General features: G+C 39.1%; 6 protein-coding genes across 6 annotated transcripts; 1 reads left to right on the top strand and 5 right to left on the bottom strand.

Moving 5' to 3' along the window:
* Positions 1-606: 606 nt before the first annotated feature.
* BCR41DRAFT_330385 (ribonucleotide reductase) lies at positions 607-4,577 on the bottom strand (the record flags this gene model as incomplete). The annotated part of the gene is made up of 8 exons (XM_022021747.1): positions 4,322-4,577; positions 4,148-4,164; positions 3,928-4,017; positions 3,137-3,491; positions 2,616-3,030; positions 2,114-2,442; positions 1,692-1,968; positions 607-1,576 (listed from the first exon to the last, which is right to left on the bottom strand). Exons 1-8 carry the CDS (start codon positions 4,338-4,340, stop codon positions 607-609), a joined length of 2,472 nt encoding a protein of 823 aa, XP_021886555.1. The 5' UTR covers positions 4,341-4,577.
* A 300-nt stretch (positions 4,578-4,877) lies between these two features.
* On the bottom strand, positions 4,878-6,278 carry BCR41DRAFT_297919 (hypothetical protein; the record flags this gene model as incomplete). Its single annotated transcript, XM_022020467.1, has 3 exons — positions 4,878-5,419; positions 5,556-5,678; positions 5,801-6,278. 3 exons carry the CDS (start codon positions 6,276-6,278, stop codon positions 4,878-4,880), a joined length of 1,143 nt encoding a protein of 380 aa, XP_021886554.1.
* A 1,341-nt stretch (positions 6,279-7,619) lies between these two features.
* On the top strand, positions 7,620-7,920 carry BCR41DRAFT_344227 (hypothetical protein). Its single transcript, XM_022022461.1, has one exon. It carries the CDS (start codon positions 7,658-7,660, stop codon positions 7,850-7,852), a length of 195 nt encoding a protein of 64 aa, XP_021886553.1. The 5' UTR covers positions 7,620-7,657; the 3' UTR covers positions 7,853-7,920.
* A 583-nt stretch (positions 7,921-8,503) lies between these two features.
* On the bottom strand, positions 8,504-9,324 carry BCR41DRAFT_344226 (hypothetical protein). The gene has a single exon (XM_022022460.1). It carries the CDS (start codon positions 9,198-9,200, stop codon positions 8,679-8,681), a length of 522 nt encoding a protein of 173 aa, XP_021886552.1. The 5' UTR covers positions 9,201-9,324; the 3' UTR covers positions 8,504-8,678.
* Positions 9,325-12,454: 3,130 nt separating this feature from the next.
* Positions 12,455-13,631, bottom strand: BCR41DRAFT_344221 (hypothetical protein). The gene is made up of 2 exons (XM_022022459.1): positions 13,407-13,631; positions 12,455-13,275 (listed from the first exon to the last, which is right to left on the bottom strand). Exons 1-2 carry the CDS (start codon positions 13,464-13,466, stop codon positions 12,526-12,528), a joined length of 810 nt encoding a protein of 269 aa, XP_021886551.1. The 5' UTR covers positions 13,467-13,631; the 3' UTR covers positions 12,455-12,525.
* Positions 13,632-13,738: 107 nt separating this feature from the next.
* Positions 13,739-18,540, bottom strand: BCR41DRAFT_7125 (SIT4 phosphatase-associated protein-domain-containing protein). Its single transcript, XM_022030988.1, has 9 exons — positions 18,298-18,540; positions 17,492-17,569; positions 16,392-16,578; positions 16,120-16,254; positions 15,951-16,016; positions 15,595-15,821; positions 15,370-15,505; positions 14,376-15,277; positions 13,739-14,226 (listed from the first exon to the last, which is right to left on the bottom strand). The coding sequence occupies exons 1-9, from the start codon at positions 18,435-18,437 to the stop codon at positions 13,830-13,832; spliced, it is 2,268 nt and encodes a 755-aa protein (XP_021886550.1). The 5' UTR covers positions 18,438-18,540; the 3' UTR covers positions 13,739-13,829.
* Positions 18,541-18,899: the final 359 nt, after the last annotated feature.

Below are 18,899 nucleotides of genomic sequence, written 5' to 3'. Positions count from 1 at the left end.
AAAAAAAAAAAAAAAGATAGAAAATAGAAAAAAAAGGGTTAGGAATTGGGAAGAGGTCAAGGAGGTGGTTGTACCCGAGTGTCTAAAGTAGTGATTGAGAGGGGGAAGAGGAAAAAAGTTGAGACGAAGGCCAAGAGAGAGGAGACAGGGAGAGAAATCAAGAAAGAATGAGAGCTGTTTTGTGTGCAAGCAAAAGAGAGTCATCCATATCTCACACGCAGAACGCGTGCACATCTTCTGTTCATGTTCATCGCAATAAGCTGTCTTTCGATATTACCCATGACTAGCAGTGATTTTAGCTTTATTATCAATATGAAATGGATCTCAATGGTATCAACAATTAATAATGTATCCCTCAATGCACATGTAGCAGAATGCAGGAGCGTGATAAACTTTCGCTCTTCTCAGAATTTGCAAATTTTTTATTCGTATTATGGTAGAATGAGGACCACTAAGCTATTGCAACCAATAAGATACTATTAAATAAGAAACGTGAAAGCTATGGGCAGCTCGATGGGTGCATAGAAAAAGTGAAAAGTAGATATGAATAAAACTATAAATACAACAGGAGTTAAAGGTTTTTTTTTTTTTTTTTTTTTTTTTTTTTTAACCGCTGCACATCAAGCAAGCTTCCTTATTCTCAAGTGAACACATGATGGCATCGAGTGCCTTTTGATCTGCCTCATCCAGCTTGGGAGACTCCAGTTCTGGTGTCGTTAATCCATTCACAGATGTCGATGTCTTAATTGATGTTTGCTGCTTAACAGCCTTCGCCACTAGGGCTTGTTTCTTCAAACTCTCCAACAAAGCTTGTTGATCTACTGTGAACTTGATCGCATCCACAGCAGGACGCGAGCGGAGATAGTACATGCCTGTCTTTAATCCCTTCTTCCATGCGAAAAAGTGCATCGACGTAATTTTGCTGGATGATGGATCTGACATAAAGACGTTCAATGACTGTGATTGGTCAATAAATGGAGCACGATCCGCTGCCATCTCCAACAATGCCTTCTGTGGAATCTCCCAAATGGTCCTATACAACTTCTTAAAATCATCATCTAGCTCTGACAGACCCTGGATCGACCCGTTAGCTGCAATGATTTGATTCTTCATCGCCTCGTTCCATAAGCCCATCTGAGTCAGATCGTTCAAAAGATGATGGTTCACCACCTGGAACTCGCCGCTCATAACTCGACGTTGGTAAATGTTGGATGTATAAGGTTCAAAGCACTCGTTGTTGCCTAGGATCTGACTGGTTGAGGCTGTAGGCATAGGCGCCACCAGTAGTGAGTTGCGTACTCCATACTTTTGGATATTCTCTTTAAGACGATCCCAGTTCCAGCGATCACTAGGCTTGACATTCCACATGTCGTACTGAAGAATACCCTTACTAATAGGCGATCCAGCATAAGTCTCATACGGTCCTTGTTCCTTAGCCATCTCACAAGAAGCTTCCAATGCTGCATGGTAGAGAGTCTCAAAGATGTCCTTGTTTAGTTGACGGGCTTCGGGTGAATCAAAGGCGTATCGGAGCATCACAAAGGCGTCAGCAAGTCCTTGGACACCGAGACCAATACTTTTTTTTTTTTTTTTTTTTTTTATCAAGAGAGTGTATAGTTACATATTAGCTCGAGCCTTCCGAGTACATCCAATACATATTGTGCATTCAACTAATAGATGATTCAACATACGGACGATGACGCTTGTTGCTTTTTTCGGCCTCGGGGACGGGATAGTAGTTGCGGTCAATGACCTTGTTCAAGTTCTTGGCCGCAACCTTAACAACCATATGCATTTGATCAAAGTCAAAGCACTTGTTCTTGACATCTACAAACTTTGGCAAGGCGATCGATGCCAAGTTACAGACAGCAACTTCATCAGGTGCAGTATACTCAATAATTTCCGTGCACAAGTTTGAGCACATGATAGTTCCCAGATTCTGCTGGTTAGATTTGGCGTTACAAGCATCTATAATATATAAACCATCGCAAAAAAAAAAAAAAAAAAAAAAAAAAAGTCAATAATTTGAATTGTTTAACAAATGAACGTCTTGTCTAGGCGCCATTTTTTTTTTTTTTTTTTTTTTTTTTTTTCCGAATCATGAGGAAGTTACCTTTGTATAGCATGTAGGGCATTCCGGTCTCAATCTGAGCATCCACAATAGCAAACCACAACTTTTGGGCTTTCACAACCCTGCGGTGCTTGTTGGCTGCCACGTATTTGTTATACAAATCAACAAACTCTTGGCCCCAGACTCTATCTAGACCAGGACACTCTCCTGGACAGAACAAATGCCAATCACCATCCTCCTGGACGCGCTGCATGAAGAGATCGGGGATCCAGAGACCTAAGAACAGGTCACGTGCACGGAGTTCCTCATGGCCAGTATTCTTTCGCAAATCCAAAAATTCAAATACATCCGCATGCCAAGGCTCCAGATACCTAGTACAAGGTGAAAATGGGAGTGATGAATTCGTATTTTAGTTCCAGGTAAATATGCCAGAATTTGGACATGAATATGTCATGTCACGGACGATATCTGTGCGTCATTGATTTGTCGATCTTTGGTGTAACAAATCGCAAAGCCTCCACTTGTATAGTCTCCAGTTACTTACATGGCAAACGATCCGTTTCTTTTCCCGCCACCTTGGTTTACAAAGCGAGCGGTATCGTTGAAGACGCGAAGCATGGGGACGATGCCATTCGAGTTGCCATTGGTTCCAGCAATGTATGATCCCGATGCACGAATTTTTTGGAAACTAATACCAACGCCGCCTGCAGCTTTGGAAATCAGAGAGCATGTCTTCAAGGTGTCGTAGATGCCCTCAATACTATCGTCTGCCATTTGAACTAAGAAGCAGCTTGACATCTGAGGACGAGGTGTTCCAGCATTAAACAACGTAGGAGTCGCATGTGTAAAATATTTTTCGGACATGAAGTTATATGTCTCAATTGCAGCATCAATATCACGGCCATGGATACCAATTGCAACACGCATAATCATGTGTTGTGGACGCTCAACAACGATATCTGCAAGAAAAAAAAAAAAAAAAAAGCAAACAATTGACCGTTATTAGCCATTGAATAAATTTAAAAACACGATCAGGTGTAATAATAAACACAAAAAGCAACTTGCCATTGATACGCAAGAGATAGCTCTTTTCAAGGGTCTTGAATCCGAAAAAGTTGTAGCCATAATCGCGATCGTAGATAATGGCCGAGTTGAGACGATCCGCATTCTCCATCACAATATCATATGTCTCCTTGGAAACTAAGGGCACATTCTTTTTAAGCTTTTGGTGGAAGTGGGTATAGAGATCTTCAATGACTGTAGAGAAGACCTTTTTGGTTTCCTTATGCAAGTTGGAAATGGCAATACGGGCTGCAAGTGTGGCATAATCTGGATGATTGGTTGTCAGATATGCAGCTGTTTCAGCAGCTAGATTGTCAAGCTCGACTGTAGTGATACCCTGGTACATGCCTTGGACAACCTAGAAGGATGCAGAGTAAGATAGAGTCAAAAGTTGGGTTAATAAATAAGGATGATGAAACTATGGAGAATACACACCATCATTGGCACATGGGAGGGGAGGAAAAACTGGTGGCAAATGTAAGATGTATATAACTTTATAAACAAACACAAAAAAAAACTTTCTTGATTTGTTCAAGCAGCTCAAACTTGTTTGCTATTGTTTATCTACTTTTTTTGCTTTTTTTAGACCGTTGTTACCATGACAAACGGTTGTAACAAGTATGTCAAGTCTTTTACGACTACAACAACGAAATGTAACAAGATGTAATAGAAAGAGAAGAGATAGAGGATCTGTAGGGATATGCTTGCTAATCTTGCTCCTGTTTACAAAAAAAAAAAAAAAAAAAAAAAGAATTCCTTTTGTTATTGGTATAGATTGACAAAACTTTTCTTACCTTCTGGGATACTCTAGGAGGGTCCACAAAGTCAGTGTTCAAACCATAGCATAGCTTGGAGATGCGGGAAGTGATCTTGTCAAAGTGGACCTACGATGGAACAAAAAGGAAATGAAAGCATTGTTCATGCAAAAAGTAAATGTGAGTTTAACATGAGCATTTCAAAGACACAAAATCAACATCTGTCTTTAAACATTAGAAAGAGGGATTCAAGACTTACGGTTTCGCGTCTTCCATCTGGTTTAATGGTTTAACAGTTCATTGTCATTAGTTTATAGTCATTTGTTTAAAACGGAATGTGTTTGTTAAATAAATTATATAGACCTTGTGGAGAGAACAAAAGAAAAAGAGTATATGAAAATGTGAGAGAGTAAACATACAAGAGTACACTTACCTCGCTTGATAACAAACATGACAATGGGCAATAAAGATGAGATAGAATGATCTTAAAAGTTGGAATAGTAAACTCGAGTGGGTGAGTTATGTGGAGTGAGTTACAACAAAGAATGGCTTGTTGTTAATGCTGGATGAAGACGCGTCTTTTGTTTCTTATTTAGATAAATTAAACGGAAACAATGGATGTAGAAAACGTGCATGAAAAAAGGGTAAAGGGCAAAGAACAAAAAAAGAAAAGAAAGAAAGAAGAGGAGGGAAGGAAAGAAGAGGAAATAATAACAAAAAAAAAAAAAACGCGTCTAACTAATTATCTAATCAGTGTTTTGTTGTAAAAGCCATAGGCCTTGCAAAACCGTAACAGTCTGTTTTTTTTTTTTTTTTTTTTTTGCCCGTCTGTGGTGGATGGTGTGGCGTTGAATGATTAATTAAATGTTGAAAATGTAAACAAAACAAAACACGCGTCGTCCCTGGTTTTACGTGATTCTTCGTGGTCAGTACAATTTGAAAATAACTTATTTAACCATGTACGTTAAAAAAGATATCTTTTTAATTTATTATATCAGCATTCCTCCCAAAATCAAAACAAAGGCTTGTGCAACAGACATGATGATGCCTGTCGAGTGTAATGATCCTCCTGCTGCAGATGCTTTGTTCCGATGACCAGATTTGAAATCTTGCTCTTCCATCCCTGGCATACCTCTATACGCGCTTTTGCCATCTCCATTGTTGATCTTCTCAACTGCACCATTGGGTCCCAACTTGGATCCATGCTGATAGGGCCCTTGATCATTCAAACAATGTGCTATACTCATGGGTTTTAGTCCACTGCTCATAGCCATGGGGATCAACTTTTGAGATAAAGCGACCGTGGCATTCGTTAAGTCATGTTCTAACGTCACTGGACCTCCTGGGGTCCTTGTTGATGACATGATTGCTGTTCGATTATTGAGGTTGTTTTGGAAATTTCGCAAGATCTGTTGTTCTTGGATCTGATTCTGAAGCATCCGCCAATCATTGGTATCCCACCCTGCACTCCAAATCACTGTTGTGTAGCCCATTTGACGGAGGATCTCACGGACGCGGTTATCAGTATCACCTTTTATACATATTATATATGTGCAATCACAACAATAGTTTGATTTTTTAAAAAAAAAGAAGTGTTGGGTAAGTGGGCCTATATCCAAAAATCTTCGTAATTATTAATAGTTTCTAAAGACAATAGCCAATGTTACCATAGGGTGGACGAACGTATTTCATGGTCAAGCCAGTGACATCTCGAATAATCTTTTCTGTCCATTTGATCTCGGCCACAATTTGGTGATTTGTTAACGTTGTCAGTCCAGAATGAGACCAGGCTAAAAAACAATACGTTTGATTTAGAAAAGATGTTGTGAATAGTTGCCAACTGTTTAAAATCAAAAAAAAAAAAAAAAAAAAAAAAAAAAAAGTCTACGCTTTTGTTTCTTCGCCCTCTTACTGTGCATTCCAATATGATGGCCTTGTGCAACTTGTTCCTTCAGAATATCTGGAAATTCTACCACTCGGCTCCCCACAATGAAGAATGTGGCAGTCAGTTTCTGTTCTCCTAAATAACGAATCATCTCTCGGCTTGCTAAACTAGGCCCATCATCATAGTTTAGGCCCCAGGTATTCTGATTCGGACAAGTCACCACATCCGAAGGAGCCACACATCCTGAACAACTCCACCAACAGGTCGAGCGATCCAACTTGTCGGCCGGTGGACATTCTGGGAAATGGGGAATATCCGGTAACCCTTTTGCTACTGGGATATTTGGTACTTTGGACCAATCAATTTCTGCAATCCATGCTTGCACCTGTGGTGATTTCACATCGGGGGTCTTATCCTTGGGTGGATACAACGCCGCATTCACGCGGGTAGTCGTCGTTGAAGAAGCAAAAGATGCGATCTCGTCACGTTCGACCGATAGTGGCATTGTGGGTGGTCGTAGACGTGGCCGTCCAATATCAACATCGCGATCATCAATCCCATTCGGGGGAAAACCCTTAATTGGTTTTGATTCTGTTTGGTTTTGGTAGAAAGAAATAGGTTTTACCAATCCATGAAAGTCAATGTCGCCATATAGCCTCCCTGAGCCTTGTGATGGTGCTGATACCAATCTTTGCGCGGAGAATAGTTTTGTAGCTCTGTTAGTTGGTGTGATGGACCCTTGGGTCTTCAAATGAGAACGATGAGCGTTGGCCCCTTGTCCTTGAGAGGAAAGCATAAACATGGCTAACAGAGTGACACTAACGGTCATCGCCAACTGCCTATGATTTTTCCTATTTGATGAGTTCGACTGCCGCTCATCACGGACCAGGGTCGAGAAACGAACCATTTGAGACAATGAAAGAGTTTTTTTTTTTTTTTTTTTTTTTTTTCTTTGACGACTCTTAAAGGCTTGAAAATGTGGGATACTGTATGCTGTAACAAAGTGGGAAGGGGTTTTTTTTTCTTCTTATATTTTCACGACAAAACAAGAGAGAGAAGAAAGAGAGTACAGACACGTTCTTCCTATCTACTGATCTACTGCTCAAACCACGAGGATATGCAGAGCGCGTCATAAAGATATGCAATGCAGAGCAGTGTTGGATAGTTGAATAGTTATCACAGAAATAGAGAAGACTTGACACAACATGGATGCGTTTACAACAGTCTAAGATATTGGATATTGTAGCATCTCTCGCCTGCAAGAGTCTATTCTGATCCATTCCCTTATATCTCTTAATTACTTGAACTAGTACAATCTGACGTCTGACGCGTATTAATAAAAACTAAGGTTCCAATTTGGCCCTGCATTGCTAGACTACAGCATGCTTTTGTTTATCATTCCAACTCGCGAAAGAAAACATTACAATGCTCAAAGTTATATTTACTTTCAGAAGTGATGTCAGGGCATCTTTCTGACATTGCTGGATTTTTTTTTTTTTTTTTTTTTCTAAAAGCAACGTGAAGACTATAATAATATACAATTCATGAAAAATAAAAATAAAAAATAAAGCAAAGGCATGTAAAACCAAGTACAATTAAATATGCAGGAATAGCAAAAAAAAAAAAAAAAAGATAAAAAACGAAAGGAAATGAGCCGAGACAAGTACAAAAAAAGAAAAAAAAGAAAAAAAAGAAAAAAAAAAAAAAAAAAAAAAAAACTCTGTACAGTAAAGAGAAAGAAAGAACTATAGAAAGAAGCATAAAGGCAAAGAACATAATGGTCTACAGGCTCTTATAAATCGGTTGTGGCAATGATCATCAGTCTTTTTTTTTTTTTTTTTTTTTTTTTTACGACTGCCGAGCAGTCAATAGGGGTCATAGGACATGTTTGTCTTGATTGGGAAGTGTCGGCTGGATCAAGATAGGAAGGAGAAAAAGGGACCAAAAAGAATAGAACAGAGGGACTCGGCATGTTCCTTTTCCAAATATTATTCTTGTCTCACTTCTGCGCAAACGCCATCTTGTCCCGAAAGTCCCGTAGTTACTCTGATATTTAGTCGTACCCGGATACGCGAATAAAGTGCGTAGTAGAGTAGGATGAATTTTCTCTCCCTTTGTCTTTTTTTTTTTTTTTTTTTTTTTTTTTTAACAAGGAGAGAGAGGGAGATCGGTATTCTCACACGGACATGGTAGGCATGAACGACAGAAATAACACTGTCGAACTATCCCACGAAGATACGAAGGAATGAGAAGACTGACGAATGAGAGCTTGACTTGATGGGAGACAGAGCAGACAGTAAAGAGTGGATCGAAGAAAAGGATAAAAGAGACAGTGACGACTCACAACAAATTCCTGATTATTTGATTGGACCAAATAGATTTGTTGAGAGTGGCGACATCGGGTGGACCGGGCTGACTTGAGCGACTTGGATTGGCTTAGCTTGACTTGCACGGGTAAGTTTGAATGTGGTCGAGCCGCTTTGTTTGTTTTCCCGCGCGCTGTCCCTTTTTTTTTTTTTTTTTTTTTTTTATTTTTTTACTTCTTACTTTGCTGCCAAATTTTGATGCATGAAAATTAAAGAGACTGGAAAAATATTGATCATAAAGGAATAAAAGTGCAAAATTATAAAAGAAAGAAAAAAGAAATTGCTGAGCTGTGATACTGCTTGTAATAGAAAGGCACGCATTAGGAAGGAAGGAAAAAAAAAAAAAAAAAAAAAAAAAAAAAAAGGGCATGGATAATTAAGGAGAAGCGACGGTAATATTAAGGAGATCGAAGTGTGTGTGGAAAGGGGAGGTACGTCAACGAGGCTTTTCTTTTTCTGGGTAACTGTATGGCCAAGTAGGCTCAGGGACTATGATACTAAGTAGCTGTCTTGGATCGGGTTTTATCATCTCATTCGTATTATTGTTGAGAACCAGTTGATGTGATAGGCCTAAGGGCATTGAGTGTAGCATAGAATAGCGGATATGTTGTTGCAGCTGTGGGCTGATTTATTGAGTCGTTGTGAGCTTGTTTTTGTTGTTGTTGTTGCTGTTGCTGTTGCTGTTGCATCATCAAATGGTGGCTCAGTGCTGAGGCGGTGTTTCCTCCTGAGCTGAACATAAGCGATAGTGGAGGGTTTGGGTTTGCAGCGCATTGGGCATAGATGTTTGGCATACTAGTACGCTGCTTACGGACAAATGGAGGCATCTGATAGCTATCATTGCTGCTGTTGTTGGGAAAGGATGATGGCGAGGTTATGGCAGGGACAGAGCCTTTGGAGTCGTATGAGCCAAAGTAAGCTGATCCTGCAGAGCTAGAAGATGAGGACGTTGCCGAGGATGACATAAGATCGGTGGAGCGACACTCTTCTGAGCAGTAGGCCTCTCCTTCGGGAGTATGCCTCTCACAAAGCAGACACCAGTCGCAATCGACACCGTTCATTTTCTGTTGTAAAAGTAGAGAAGTGTGTAGAGAAAAGTGAAGTGGTGTAAAGAGAACGAGATACCGAAGATAGAAAGTAAAGAGTAAAAAGTAAAGATTAAAAATGAAAAGAAAAGGAGAGAAGAAAAAAAAAAAAAAAAAAAAAAAAAAAAAAAGAAGAAGGGGGGGAAGGAAGATCGTCGATGTGTATTTATAATACGAAATGAGTCGCGTTTGAGAAAGAACGGAAGGAAGTTCAGTTAGTCTATGGAAGACGTGTTTGAGGTAGACAGATGCTTGTTCTTTCGAGGAAGAGAGCTAAAAGGTGATACAGATAATGTGGAAAATGAGAACACAAATGCTTTTGGTGAAGGGTGGAATCAGGTGAAAGAAGGAAAGGGGGAAAAGGAGATTTGTCGGTGGTGACGATGTTGAAATGACGATGATGATGATGATAATCAAAGCAAAAAGATTTAAATGTTGAACAAAGAAGCTGGTTCAAGAAACAAGAAGGATGCTTTTTTATATGACAGAATTTAAAAAAGCAGTAAAACAATGGATACAGTAATACAGCAACATATACAGTAGTTACAGTAATACAATACTATATACAATAATGCAATAATAAAAGGACGGTTGTCATCATTGCTGAAATGTCACTGCGACTGTGTCAAATCTTAGATACATGCAGACAGACAAAATAGACAAAATAGACAAAAATAAGACTGACAGATTGACAGATCCCAGGACCTGCAACGAGAGCAAAAAAAACAAAAAGGGACAGGGGCATCGTCCCTTCCCAACATCCCAAACATAGTCCCATATAGTCAAGTTGGCTGATCTGCATCTACACTCTGGACGAATGAATATAGAAATATTTATATATTTTTATATAAAAAATGTTAAAAATAACAGCCGATGGATTACTCGTCCTCTCTTTATGCATTACAGATGCACATCCACCCACGCAAGCACATATTTTACAACAAAATATAGAAAGAAGAAGGACAGAGAAAAATTTAAAAAAAAGGTGGAGGTAAGGAAAGGATATATGATATTATAATATATATTCATATCGTCTTTCTTTTTTCTTCATTAAACTCTTGTCTTGTCCTCAGTCATCTTTGGCCGAAAAAGGCCTATACCAAACCTGTCATCAGTTCAAAGTTGGGTCATTTCGCGTCTGTGTTTCACATTATCATCATCCATGATCCATGATCATTCAAGCATAACTACAATCAAATGTGAAAAAGTATTATGTTGCGGTGTTGCTAACAGGTTGCTTTTTCTCATTCCTTCCACGCGTTTCTTTTTTTTTTTTTTTTTTTTTTTTTTTTCTGAGCGTTCTTTCTTTCCTTCCTTTTTATTATTATTATTATTATTGCTATTATTTTTTATATTGGTAACCATTGCCAATCCAACATTTTACGCAAGCGACATGCATGGATAGACAAGGGTCCTTTTGGACGAATTAACCCAATGCGTAATATATATATATATATACATATTCGTATATAATTGCATGTCTGCATTCCCTTCAGATCGCACTCCAAAACCCTTTAGCCTTTTTTTTTTTTTTTTTTGATCATAAAGTTGTTGCTGTCCAACCATTGTAGCGCGTTGTGTGTATTCTCGTGCAACACCGTTGCCACCTTTGATCCAATCACAACCGTAATAATGGGACTGAAGTAATCTAATGTATAAAAGTGTTTAGAAATACATACCTTGATTTGATTTTGTAGTTACTCACAGGGTTTCAGGGTGTTTGTGATGTAGTATCGTTCTTAGCTCAAGGCACTTGAATGGAAAAAAGGAAAAAGGAAAAAAAAGAACCAGTAAAAAGAAATTGAGTGATGGTGACAGCTTTTTATGTTTTTCCTTTCCTTTTACTGGTATGTTGACGGAATGGGACAAAGGAAGAAAAGAAAACTGGGAAATCATGCAATGACGATTGTTTGAACGGAAAAAAGATAATTTTTAATGGTTTTACAGAAGCGAAACAAGCAATCACAAACAAGTGCAGTGCAAATGCAATGGAGTGCAACGCTTTCAAAAAGACGCATACAAATATCAAAAAGACGCATACAAATATCAAAAAGACGCATGCAAATATAAAAAAGACGCATTCAAAGGAAAAAAAAAAAAAAAAAAAAAAAAAAAAGGCGCATGCAAAATTACCACTGGCTTATTAAAAAAAGCCTCACAGACAGCACGCGTATCACTAAAAAAACCTCATCTCCCAGCCACAATTGTGCCTGGACGAATTCAGCCCGACTGGAGTCTCTCTCCCTTTGATCACTTTGATTGCCGATTCCAAATTTTAACGTAATAAATTAACCACATATCTCGAAAAAAAAAAAAAAAAAAAAAAAAATAGGGGCATATCTGGATCTTACATCGCGATTTTTTTTTTTCTTTTACCAAAGTATTGGGATGTTTCTCTCACCACTTCCTCGGAACGAAAAAAAAAAAGGGGAAAGCAAGACATGTTTGTCCCTTGGTATTCATGCTACTCATTGTTGGTATAATTGATGATGTTGTTAGAGCTTTTTGTTTTTTGTTTTTTTGCTCTTTTGGAGCAGAGAGAAAGAAATACTGACCCGAGCGGTATGGAGAGTGATCCATTGGAACATCCAAACATCTGGTTAAACTCACCGAATGTGAGAAAGAGTGAGAGGCTGTGCCTGAGCTGTTTGGGTCAATGCGAAGGAAGTTTACTATTTTTGACTCGCCCTCACCTACAAGTAAGCCCTCATGTTCTTTTTTTTTTTTTTTTTTTTCCCATCCCGCGCCCATTTTCATTTTGACGTTCATCCTGTGTTACTGTGCTAAAAGCAAGTAAAAATCATGAGTCAAAATATTAAAGGAAGAATGACTTTTTTTTTTTTTCTTTAGACAATAAGATGACCTTTGGTTCGAGCGCATTTATCTGGTCATCACTGTTCTTTTTTTCTAATGTGAAGAAAAAAACAAAAGAAGAATAAGGCAGTCTCAAGATGATTCAACGGTCAGTCATGCCATGTCATCCCGGTACCCCGCAGTCCAATGATCAAGTTGGTCATCGCACTCTTCATGGTGAATGTACAAGAATATTCTATATACATACACCATTTTTTAACGTCATTTGTCATACTAGTAATGCAATCTACTTTGATGAGGCTTTTTTTTTTTTTTTGAATGGTGTGTTTATTGAATGAATGCCCAGTGATGTGTCTATCTTCTGCCTGCACCTTCATCTTCTCTCAGATCCTCCTTTTTTTTTTTTTTTTTTTATTGCTCACTCGTGCTAAAGCCTCTTTCTCCCTTACAGGGTTACATTTCTGAGACTCCATACTTTAACATTAGATTATGAAGGGGTCGCATCTGACTTCTTAACCGGTGTGTCCTTTGTTTTGTCTTCAAGTGTTCTATCTGCTGTTGTTGATGTCGGTGAAATAATATCAGTTTCATGCAGCTTGGGAGCATTTGGATCCGCCAACGGTACTGGTTCAAGGTCAACTTGAATATCTGTCGACGTTGCTGATGAAGCTGCTTGGGCATTCTCTGAAGACAGTCCTTCCGAGACATCCTTATCCTTTGTAGAGGATAAACTTGTCATTGCTGTTGGAGAATTATTGTCCTGATTAGAAACCGGTTTATCATCAGCTAATGCAGGTTGCCCATGGACCACAGGCGCTAATGGCACTACATCCATATCTACGTCCATTTGTTGTTCTTGTTGCTGTTCTGATCCTGCTGAAGGCAACGACTTGTCATCTTGTGTCCGCGTACCACTAGTTAATTCTGATGTCGGTGCTAACGAAGATGACGTTGTCTGTTCAGCAGTACTAGTTTTATCGCCCAAAGCCTCTTTATCACCAGCAGGGGTATTTGTAGAAACATTTGATCCAGACTCAATCTTCTGATCTGTAGAAGAAGAAGATGATGGATCGATACTGAATGGTGGCATATCAAAATCATTCTTGCTATCCGCAGATGCTGTCTTGAATTCTGTGAAACCATCTTGGAAGTCCTCGGACCAATCTGTTAAGGATGCATTAAACTGTGATGCAGCGCCAAGGCCGGACAGCTTTGTGTCTCCGAATGAATTTGGCCACTAAAAACAAAAAAAAAAAAAAAAAAAAAAAAAAAAAAGTTAATGATAGTACGAGTGAATATGGAATATAGCTCACAATGAGCTTAAATACTTATCAGGAAAGCCAAAAATTAAGCTATTATGGAACTTACAGGGGAATTCCACGCCTCTTCATCCACGCCCTCATCTTCATCGCTATCATCAAAATCCATAGCGTGTCTACTTCCAAATGGGTCATCCAAGGCTGAGGCTGCTGCTGCTGCTGCCCGACGCCTCTCGAAATCTGTGTCTGTACCATACTCACCAATCCAATTGCCATCTTCATCGTCCTCATCCTCGTCTGACGACCCAAACTTTTCGGGCAAATTCGTAGAGATCTGTTCACTCAGATAACGCGCAAACTTTTGAAGTTAAAAAAAGAGTAAGGACCAAAGAAAGGAAAGGCTATATCTTTGAAATTTCAAGCTTTTTTTTTTCTTTCTCCTTCTCTTCCTTCTTTTCCTCCTCCTCTTTCGTTATGGCCGGAGGATAGAATAAAGTGAAGAAGTGAAAATGCAGTAAAGAAAAAGAAAAAATCAACTATAAAGACGATAAACAGACATTTTGTTTACCTGGTCACTTGCAACATCGCCTTCGTGGACAATGCCACCCTCGCCGCCAAGGAAACCACCAGCATTACCAAAGTCGTCTCCGTGATCGTCCATAAAATCGTCATCGGCTCCATCATCCAATAAAGATTTGTGGGACATAGGGTTGAGATTGGGACGCATTCCTCCCAAAACTTGTGCATCGCGTTCTTTGGTTTCCTTTAGTACCTTGGAAACATAGTTCCACCAATCTTCTAAATCCATATATTCATACAGCATTGGCAGTAACGACGTTTGCGAATACAGTTCCAGCAGTTTCACAGTTTCGTCTGCAATATATGTCAGATGTCCCATATATCCAAGACGGACACCCTTGGGTTGTGCACTTTTAGCAGAAAAAAAAAAAAAAAAGAAGAAAAAGTCCAGCAATAAAGAATTTACAAAATTGAAAAAAGCAAATAAAAGAAAAGCATTAGCACGCGTGTATATGCTAAAGCCCAATTGCGCCTTAGAATCAACAAAATAAATCATTACCATTCATAATCACAGAGACGCTGAGCATCCGTAATCCGCTTCGTGAGCTGGCCATCCTTGAAGATCGAGATGGTCAATCGTCTATTCCAGCCCTCTGTGACGCCTAGATCTGCTCTAGGCGGAATATAGTTACCGTCCATATCCGCACGGCCAATGTCACCCATGGGTCGGTGGAATACTTGATGTACCATATCATAAACCACTGTATGCAAGAAGTTGTTCCATGGAAATTGGAAAAACAGATCAAAGCATGTAGGGATGATCTGATGGTCAACGAATTGCATCTTCAAAAAATCACCCACAGGAATCAGCACATCGCTATTGGTTGCTGTAACTGCTACTGCTGTTGCTGTTGTGCTTGGTGACGATGGAGTCGCTATTGGGGTAGCAGTTGGGGTGGCTTCATTTGAAGATGGATTAATTGGAGACGAGGCTTTTGGGGTTGCTTGGTCATCCAATTTCAAAGTTGCTGTCGCATCCTCCAGCTGTTCAACATTACTTATTTTTGGCTCTGTGGTTGAGTTGGATGCACTCTGTTCTGGTGCCGCCTTTTTCTCTGTTTCAGCTTCACCCTTGTCCTTGACATCATCCCTGTCTGTATCTGAAGGTTCCTTCATCTCCTGGTCCTGATCTGCCATTTCCTTGGGAGTTTCATCTCCTGGTTGCCCATTCCTAACGCTATTTAGCTCTTCTTTGACCGTAGGTGAATGATGAATAAGGGGTTGGTCAGACAAAACAGTCGGCACTTTGACTGTTCCATCAGTCGATACAGTGATTATTGGCCGTGAATTAAGGATCGCCATATTCGAGCAATGAAGCAACTCTGCAAACATCTCACAGATCTTCAATCTCTCGAAACCAAGTGGGACCTGTCTTCCAATTGATGTTTCAATAGGACCAGTCTAGCATAAGGGAGATGTATAGAAATGCTAATTAACGATTGTGTTCTCCTTAGTGTCCGATATGTCTCGTTTAATAAGCACTCTGTACTTACCACCGATCGAGGGACAACTAGAAGATCTTTGAAATCCTTGATCCTAGTCGCTAGTACTTTCAACAGATCGCTTAGATCCACAGCTTCACGTATATGCTCGGATGAATCCGGAGAAATAGGATCGACGTCATAATCGCTACGAAAGGAAAAAAAAAAAAAAAAAAAAATTGACAAATGGACTTCAAAAAAAAAAAAAAAAAAAAAAGGACAGCTTTTCCTACTGACCTGTTATTTCTTCGAATCAATTCAATAAATATAGTAACACCGTTGATAAGCGTTGAGGTTGAATAGGGAGCGTTACGATCCAACATGAATCCAACAAGTTTAGACACGATTACTTCGCTCTTCAGCTCATCGATCAAAATGTTTGTTCCGATAGAAGGCTGTTCAGGATGAGATGATTGTGAGATGGCAATGATGTCGAGCAGAACTTGTGATGCAATTGAATGAACCTAAAAATAATGGTCAGCAAACAACCGTGGCAATGCAATGTTAGCAATGAATGTGGACGCTCTAGTTGTAAAACAAACGTTTACCCAACTTGACGACAATCTTTCCTGATACTACTGTTTTTATCGTACCTCCCCATCAAAATTAGGGTCCAATTGATTAACAAGCCATGGCATCAATCCTTGTTCGCTTAACCACTAACCGTATTAAATCAAGTGAGTCATATAATTTGGTCAGCAACGATTAAACTTTTTATAATCTCCTATTTGCTTAGCAAAGCAAAGCCATGCTTCATCACACCTGAACAGTTCCTTTGCCATCTGGTGATTCTTCCATGCTGATGATCTTAAGCAGTAGATCCATAATTGAAGAAGTCGACATGTGTGTGAGTAGCTTGGAAACAACATTAGGCTGTGCTTTGATGAATTGAAGCATCTGCAGAGGAAAAAAAAAAAAAAAAAAAAAAAAAAAAAGAGTGACAGAGTTGACATGATATTAGAACTTCTCGTAGCACAGCTCACACGATTAAACTTAGACAAGCCAATGGATCTGTTGTTTTTACTCTTATTTACCTCTGAGGTTTTCTTCATAAGGAAAACACCAATGACTTTGGCGAAATAGCTAGCTTGCACAGGGTTCAAGGGCGCTGGTCGATCCAAGAATTCCCAAAACCTGACCAGCATATCGGGATTAGACAACGCAGACTCGAAAATTGCCCAGACTTCGCATGCAATGACTTCGCATGCGATGAAAGGATACCTGTAATAAATCAACACAAAAAAAAAAAAAAAAAAAAAAAAAAAATCATTCTTAGCACAACTATGGATGAAGAATCAAGTCAGAATCTCGACTTTTCCCTTTATTTCTCTCTCTTGCCCTTTCTCTTCCTCTTCCTCTCTCTATGCAGTGTAACTTCCAAATCTGCCTCTATGCGCTCCAACAGTTACTGTTAATCCCTCTAATCCTTGATAGCCATATGCCTCCTAATTCAGATCTAGCTTTTTTTATCATTCCATTAACTATAAAAAAAAAAAAAAAAAAAAAAAAGTAGCCGGCGACTGTTCCGTACGTTGTCCATCTCATCTCCTTTTTTATTTTTTCCTTTTTTTTGTTTGTTCATTATTGGGGGATGCCTCGTGCTACCTGATCCAAGGTTAGTAGTTTCCCGTCCGCAGAAGTGGCGAGCATGGGAACACTGAGTTGGAGCAGTATTCTTCTTTAATCCATGCCGAATGGTGTATCCAAATGCTTTCTCCTGCTGCCTCCTTTGAGTTATTGTTGTTTGTGTGCGTCTGTGTGTCAGTTATACTTTTTTTCCGTAGTCCCAAGCTTTATCCAGTGAATAACCAACGTAATCACGCTTTCTGCCTCTGCCCGCGCAGACCCCCATTCCCTTGTTTTCTCACACATGCACAATCCGCCTCACACTCAACACTCTTAAATTCACACAGCCCTACTTTGTTCCCGCATCCTTTTTTCCCGTACTTTTATTATTATTATTATTTCCTTATCATTCGTCCTATCATTATTTCTTTTCTTCCTTTCTCTTAATGTGTGCATACACGTCTGTAGTACACATGTTGTTGCGTATGTCAATATTTATGATAATGATGTCGTGATGCCACACTGTTTTCCTCACGAGCATGTGGTCTCTCTTTCTTAAAACACTTACTTGAACCGTGCACGGTCTTCGAGGTCATCACTAATAATATAGCCCAACAACTGTTGAAGTACAGTTGGGTCGCGCAGGCTATGAAGGGAAGCCGATGATGATAAGAATGGAAGGACGGATGGGTTAAACAATCATTTCTTGACCATTTTAAAAAGTCTATGGAAAGATACCAAGAAGGTTTAATAACGAATCAAGCTTCCTTCTTTCCCGTTTCTGTTTTGGCGGGGTGGTATAAATTTTCTTTGCTCGTGAAAGGGGGTGGATTCCACACAGACAGAAAATAAACTACCAGAATGATGGCGCGGGCGCGTTAGATGTCAAATGATGGACATTGACATTTTTGAATGCCCCATTGCTTAATGACAATTTGTTCCTTGCAGATGTTTTTTTTTTTTTTTTTTTTTTCCGACCCAAGGACGAGGTCAGTAAAGAACGCAGGGTAATATGTGTATAGACGACAGGAATTTTCATATGGACCTGTGTTAATCATGGCGTTTTTTTTTTTCCCGCGCGCCAAAAAGTGGAATACATCAGACGATTGTTTTATAAACTGTCATTAACGAACAGACCCTTTTTTCCCTTCTTCTAAGCACAAAGTTAGGATATGGAAGGTGTGAAATAATGAACAATATTTAAGACAAGCGAAACCGCTTTGATAATTGATATTAAATGAAATACCCAAGTGACGAATACTTTTTTCAACGTAGAATGTTGATGAAAGGAAATGAATGAATGAAAGACCCCAAATGACTTTTTGGAATGTTTGTTTGTAATGCTTTTTTTTTTTGTTTGGTGATGCAAATTACTATTCGATGAGCCGAGGGTTTTGTGCCTTGCATTCCTGGATCAGGTCATCTTGTTCGAGCAGTTCCTCGAGTGAGACGTTGCCGGTCTCGAGGAGGTGGTCGATAACAGACGCATTTTGATGTCCAAATCGCCAGTACATTATGGCGACAGGAGTTAAAAAAAAAAAAGAAGGAAGGGAGAGAGGAGAGAAAAAAGGTTGTTAGTTGAGAAAGAAAGAGAAAAAAAAAGAAGGGAAAAAAAAAAAAAAAAAAAAAAAAAGAAGAAGGGTAAAAAAGAAGATAAGAAAGTGCCCAATGAAAATAGAATAAAGAGTAGGGAGCAGGTTCAAGGAAAAAAAAAAAAGAAAAAAAAAAAAAAAAAAAAAAAAAAGATAGAAAGACAGCTGTTAGAACAAGTGTTGTGAATGTTTGTTTCGAAGCAAAAGAACGACTTGTTCAAAGTGGGAAAAAAAAAATCAGACAAATGACCGGACTATGGGACACAACGCAATCATACTAAATCCCTGCGCATACAAAAAAAAAGATTTGGTTGCTTACAAGGAGAATCAACAGTTACTTGATCAGAGAGGAAGGGAGGTCAATCATTCTTTATCAAGGAATTC

The sequence above is a fragment of the Lobosporangium transversale genome (genome assembly GCF_002105155.1).
Source record: "Lobosporangium transversale strain NRRL 3116 chromosome Unknown BCR41scaffold_1, whole genome shotgun sequence".
Classification (NCBI taxonomy): domain Eukaryota; kingdom Fungi; phylum Mortierellomycota; class Mortierellomycetes; order Mortierellales; family Mortierellaceae; genus Lobosporangium; species Lobosporangium transversale.
Note: the sequence above shows the minus strand (reverse complement) of the source record. Positions and strands in the feature narration are given on the sequence as shown.

Bases quoted from the DNA above. Each gene is read 5' to 3' on its own strand.
- BCR41DRAFT_344227 (XM_022022461.1), top strand. From the start codon at position 7,658: ATGTTTGTCTTGATTGGGAAGTGTCGGCTGGATCAAGATAGGAAGGAG.
- BCR41DRAFT_344226 (XM_022022460.1), bottom strand. From the start codon at position 9,200: ATGAACGGTGTCGATTGCGACTGGTGTCTGCTTTGTGAGAGGCATACT.
- BCR41DRAFT_344221 (XM_022022459.1), bottom strand. From the start codon at position 13,466: ATGGATTTTGATGATAGCGATGAAGATGAGGGCGTGGATGAAGAGGCG. The intron at 13,276-13,406 runs GTAAGTTCCATA...TTTTGTTTTTAG, and splicing joins AAGAGGCGTGGAATTCCCCT to TGGCCAAATTCATTCGGAGA.
- BCR41DRAFT_7125 (XM_022030988.1), bottom strand. From the start codon at position 18,437: ATGTACTGGCGATTTGGACATCAAAATGCGTCTGTTATCGACCACCTC. The intron at 16,579-17,491 runs GTAAGTGTTTTA...GATTTATTACAG, and splicing joins GAAGACCGTGCACGGTTCAA to GTATCCTTTCATCGCATGCG. The intron at 15,822-15,950 runs GTACGATAAAAA...CATTATTTTTAG, and splicing joins ACCCTAATTTTGATGGGGAG to GTTCATTCAATTGCATCACA.